We start from the raw sequence: 5008 nt of genomic DNA, 5'->3' as shown, positions 1-5008 counted from the left end.
CCTTCTATTTTGGTTCTCTCTCTCTCTCACACACACACTCATTCACAACTCTCTCTCTATTTTAAGAACTCTCTCTCTCTCTCTCTCTCTCTCTCTCACGGAGTTTGCAAATCATTTGAACTTTCCTATACACGGGCTTCCATCACATGTGTTGCAAATTAATCATTCATTCATCTTTGCAATTGTTTTCCTTTGACAGAACCAATTTGAAGGCACTGCTCACGAGTACTTGTACTCACTTGTTTCTCTACTCTCTCTCTCTCTCTCTCTCTCTCTCTCTCTCTAACGGCCCCCTCCCGCCCTCCGTCCCTCCCTCTCTCCCCTCTCTACATCCAATTTATCTTCTTTTTCTCATTTTTTGGATTTTTTTTTCCAAAGAATCCTTTTTTGGATCTTGGAAGGCCTTATGAATGATTAAATATCATTCACCTTGTTGAAACAGCGTTTGATCGACACTCCATACGAAAATACAGAACAGTCTTCCTTCAAAAGGAGGCAGTAAGGATTTGAATGTTTCTGAGATGAAAGTAGAGCTATCTGGAACGGCACCATGGCATGTAGGAGACGAGCAACAACGTTATAGGTACTTTCTTTTCAAAGTCACTATGGTGGTTGATCGTGACTTAGTCGTTGTTAGAAACGCACATTGACCTTGAGAGGCAAATAACGATTTCACCATATCAAAGCTCAGATTGAAACCTGGTGTTTTGAAAAAGCACATTAGCGACATCACTGTATATTGGGTTTTGTTTTCCCAGCATTTTGCCCATCGCTGGAAGAAAGTCAAATGGGGGAGTTTTCAAGGAATCCTGTAGCTCTCATTTAGGAATGGTGACATCCCGTGAGGAGGGACGGCTAAAATTATCGATGTCATCTTCGAATCTTCTAAATGGAATTGTCGTTCAAGAAGACTCGGAGGCTTATGTCAGGAAACTGCAGGTTTGCATCCGCAGGAAAGCGCTGGCAGAGGGAAAACAAGTCCACAGTCTCGTGATCAAAAGTGGAGTAACACCAAATACTTTTCTTGGTAACACACTTATCAACATGTATGTCGCATGTGGGAGTGTGATTGATGCCCACCGTGCGTTCCACAAATTCTCTGGGCGGAATGTTGCGACTTGGACTATTTTAATTGCAGGATATGTGAAGAATGGGCCTGTAGAAGAGGCTTTCAATTTGTTTTGGCAAATGGAACAGGATGATACGAGGCCAGACAATGTTACATTTGTGAGCATTCTTAAGGCATGTAGTAGTCTAGGAGATCTAGAGCAAGGCAAGCGAATTCACTTGCATATACTGGATAGTGGGATCAACTTGAACGTATTTGTAGGAAATACCCTTATCGACATGTATGCTAAATGTGGTAGCATCAAGGATGCATGCCAAGTGTTTGACAATATGCTTGAAAGAAGTGTGGTTTCTTGGAATGCTATGATTACGGCATATGTTCAGTTTAGGGAGAACGAGAAGGCCATCCAACTTTTTCAACAGATGGAATGCCATAGTGTGAAACCAGATAATGTCACGCTCCTCTGCATTCTGAAGGCATGCACCAGCTTGTCATGCTTGAAAGAGGGCAAGCAGGTGCATGCCGTCATACTAAAGTCAGGATATGAGACAGATGTTTTTATTGGAAGCAGTCTTGTTGACATGTATGCCAAGTATGGAAGTTTTAGAGATGCTTGCCATATCTTTGACAACATGCTTAGGCGAAATGTTGTGACATGGAATGCCATGATTGCTGGATATGCCAATTGTGGGCATGGGGAGAATGCTTTAAAGCTCTTCCAAAGGATGGAAGAGGAAGGTGTAAGACCAGATGAAGTGACCTATCTGAGCGTTCTGAACTCATGTGCAAACCTAGCTGTCTTGCAAAGAGGCAAGCATATCCATACCCAGATATTAAAAAATGGAATTATGCTAAGTACACACTTGGTGAGTGCTCTGATTGATATGTATGCTAAATGTGGGAGCTTGGAGCATGCATCCCAAGTATTTGAAGAATTGGCCTACCTGGATACAGTTGCATGGAATGCAATGATTGATGCGTATGGTCAGTACGGGCGTGGCAAGATGGTGATCAACCTTTTTGAGCAAATGCAACTTAAGGGAATCAAGGTGGATGATGTCACCTTTATTTGTGTTCTCTCAGCCTGTAGCCATGGGGGCCTAGTGGATAAAGGCTCTTCATACTTTCATTCCATAAGGCACAATCACGGCATCACAGTGACAATGGGGCACTATGCATGCATGGTTGACCTTCTTGGCCGCGCAGGACACCTAAATGAGGCAACTGACTTCATTTACAATATGCCAGTTCGACCTGGTGCTATTGTATGGAGAACTCTCCTTGGAGCCTGCAGGACTCACAAAAATATTGAGCTAGCAAGACACACCTCAGAGTATCTTCTCAAGCTGGAACCAAACAATGTTGCAGCATATGTGCTGCTTTCAAATACATATGCTGCAGCTGAAGATGGGAAAGTTGAGAAGCGAGATGGATGCAAATGGTCTAACAAAACAGGCAGGCTGCAGCCAGATTGAGGTGGAGCGCTGTATGCATATTTGTTGGGCAAGATGTGTTATCTGGAAACAAAGAAAATCTATGCCGAATTGGAGAGATTAATGGCAGTTATAAAGGAGGTAGGCTGTTTGCCCAATACAAACTCTGTGCTGCATGACGTAGTTCTAGTCTAGAAAGGAGCAGATGCTGGCTATGGCCTTTAGGCTATCAGTACACCACATAGGTTGCTCCTTTGCAGCAACAAAAATTTGTGGCTGTGGAGAGATTGCCACAATGCCACTTCATACATTTCTCAGTAACAAGAGATGCCGACCGTTTGTACCATTTCAAGAATGGGTAGTTCTCTTGCGGAGATGATTGGTGATCTCATGCAAGGCTGTAAATTTTTGTTTTGAGATGTCTGTGGCAGATATTTTGGGTCTCTTTGTTAATCTTTTTTGCATTTCAATTATTCTTTTCACTGCTCGCTTTTAGTTCAGAAACTGACTTGTGAATCGTGCAAACCTTTTGCTCTTATTTCTTTTGCAAAAAGCCAATGGCCGGAATTTTTACCTCACATATGCATGACGTCTGCGTAGTGTGCGTCTGAAAAGAAGCCCGCTGTTCTAAGCGTCTCCACCTTAAGCTTGAGCAAACACTTTGTGAGGGGAGTCGATCTTGCGCTAAAGAGCTACCTATTTAAGGTCAAGAGCCTTGTTGTGAGCCTGTCAGACCATAGAGATTGGCTTGGGTGCAGGAGTTCACGTCGTGAAGATTGTTATAGTGTTAGATTGTGGGTGGTTGGTGAACTCGTCCAGAGTGGCGGATGCTATGCCCACATGGCTGTTCATCGTTTCATTGCACAACTCATTCGTTCAGCAACGCACCAGCCTTAGTCTGTTGGGAGCCTCGTATGCAGTAATCAAAAGAGAGGCTGGAGCCTGGGTCTTCGTTTATAATGGCTGATCTTCTCTTGAATCCAGTGTAAAGGTAGGTGGTCGCAAGATAGGTCATAAATACAGATTGGACGTGACTTGCTAGGGACAGATTGATCTTTCCATGTAGCATGAATGACCAGGGAGCTTTCTATGCTTTTTAAGATCAATTGTGGTATATGTTCATTCATTTTGCTTTAGGATTTGAGGTTTCTCAGATTGCAGGAGTTTCCCTAACATAGGGAAGAGGTATTCATCTCGGTTGTGAGTAATTGGAAGGTTGGGTTACAAATTGTAAATACAGTTTTGGCAGTGCAAAAAAAAGCCACCAATCGACCTTAATGGAAGTTGAAGAAGAAGCTTCTAGGGTGGATCCCATAGAGTCGGGAGTTCGTTCGACCCCGCAGGTGTCATACCTAGCAGGTCATACAGTGTTTGGTAGAATTGCATTATTGGAGGATGCCTTGCAACAGATTTTAGCTAAACAATTGCAAGCAAATGTAGGGCAATCTGAGCTCAGAAAAATGGTTCACAGTATGTCTACTAGACCATCTTGTGAAGAGAAGGGTAAAGCTTCAATGGAGCTTGAAACTAGTGTAGCCTAAGAGGGCTAAGGTGCCTAATATTGCCAATTATAGGCCAGATAAGTATTTTGGTCGGCAATTATTGGAGGATGCCTTGCAACAGATTTTAGCTAAACAATTGCAAGCAAATGTAGGGCAATCCGAGCTCAGAAAAATGGTTCACAGTATGTCTACTAGACCATCTTGTGAAGAGAAGGGTAAAGCTTCAATGGAGCTTGAAACTAGTGTAGCCTAAGAGGACTAAGGTGCCTAATATTGCCAATTATAGGCCAGATAAGTATTTTGGTCGGATGTTTGACCGTAGTTTCGATATCATAGAGACCTGGTTACACAAATGGGACTAGGCCTTCGCCATATGTGAAATTAGGGATGATACAAAGAAAATCCGCGAGGCCACCCACATGTTTAATGAGACTGCGGATAGATGATGGATAAAATAGTAGAAAGATGGAGTGGCATCCACTACTTGGGAGGGGTTTAAAAAAGAATTTAGAAAACACTTCTTACCTCCTGACGAAGCGTCCCGTTGTTGCTGTTCATTCGCTACCTGAGTGCCTCTATTGCTCATTCACATGGATATTCTAGCTTGCTTCAACCTCTTTACTACTCAATCATTTGGTCATGCGGCTTGTTCTTTCCGTGGGCTTTCTTCTTGCTTTTGTAGGACTCAGTTTGCTTTTCATAGAAATTCATCTATAAGTTCTTCAGCTCCAAGCTTATGTCGGTCGTTTTCTACATGCACTTCTCAGTCGCCATTTGATCTCTCCTCTAGGGTACAATTTGGCTCAACTGCTCAACATCAGATCTTGCATGACTCGTCTTGAGCTACTTTTTGAGAGTGCAAGCTTTCTCTCCACAAGTTGATTAGTTTGGTCTGTTGCAACTTCCTTTTTTATGTGTGAAGTTCTTCAATGAGCTCATGGACTGAGCCTCCAAGAAAGCTCTTATTTGAGCTGGTCTTGAAGCTTCTTTCCATGATTTTTTCC

General features: G+C 42.9%; 1 protein-coding gene across 1 annotated transcript; it reads left to right on the top strand.

The window, feature by feature from the left end:
* Window positions 1-454: 454 nt before the first annotated feature.
* On the top strand, window positions 455-2936 carry LOC147881741 (pentatricopeptide repeat-containing protein At1g11290, chloroplastic-like). Its single transcript, XM_087401909.1, has 2 exons — window positions 455-583; window positions 759-2936. Exons 1-2 carry the CDS (start codon window positions 522-524, stop codon window positions 2542-2544), a joined length of 1848 nt encoding a protein of 615 aa, XP_087258035.1. The 5' UTR covers window positions 455-521; the 3' UTR covers window positions 2545-2936.
* The last annotated feature ends 2072 nt before the right edge of the window (window positions 2937-5008 follow it).

Source organism: Dipteris shenzhenensis, chromosome 30, assembly GCF_047967505.1.
Source record: "Dipteris shenzhenensis isolate YYH24624 ecotype China chromosome 30, Dip_SZ_1.0, whole genome shotgun sequence".
Lineage (NCBI taxonomy): Eukaryota > Viridiplantae > Streptophyta > Polypodiopsida > Gleicheniales > Dipteridaceae > Dipteris > Dipteris shenzhenensis.
Note: the sequence above shows the minus strand (reverse complement) of the source record. Positions and strands in the feature narration are given on the sequence as shown.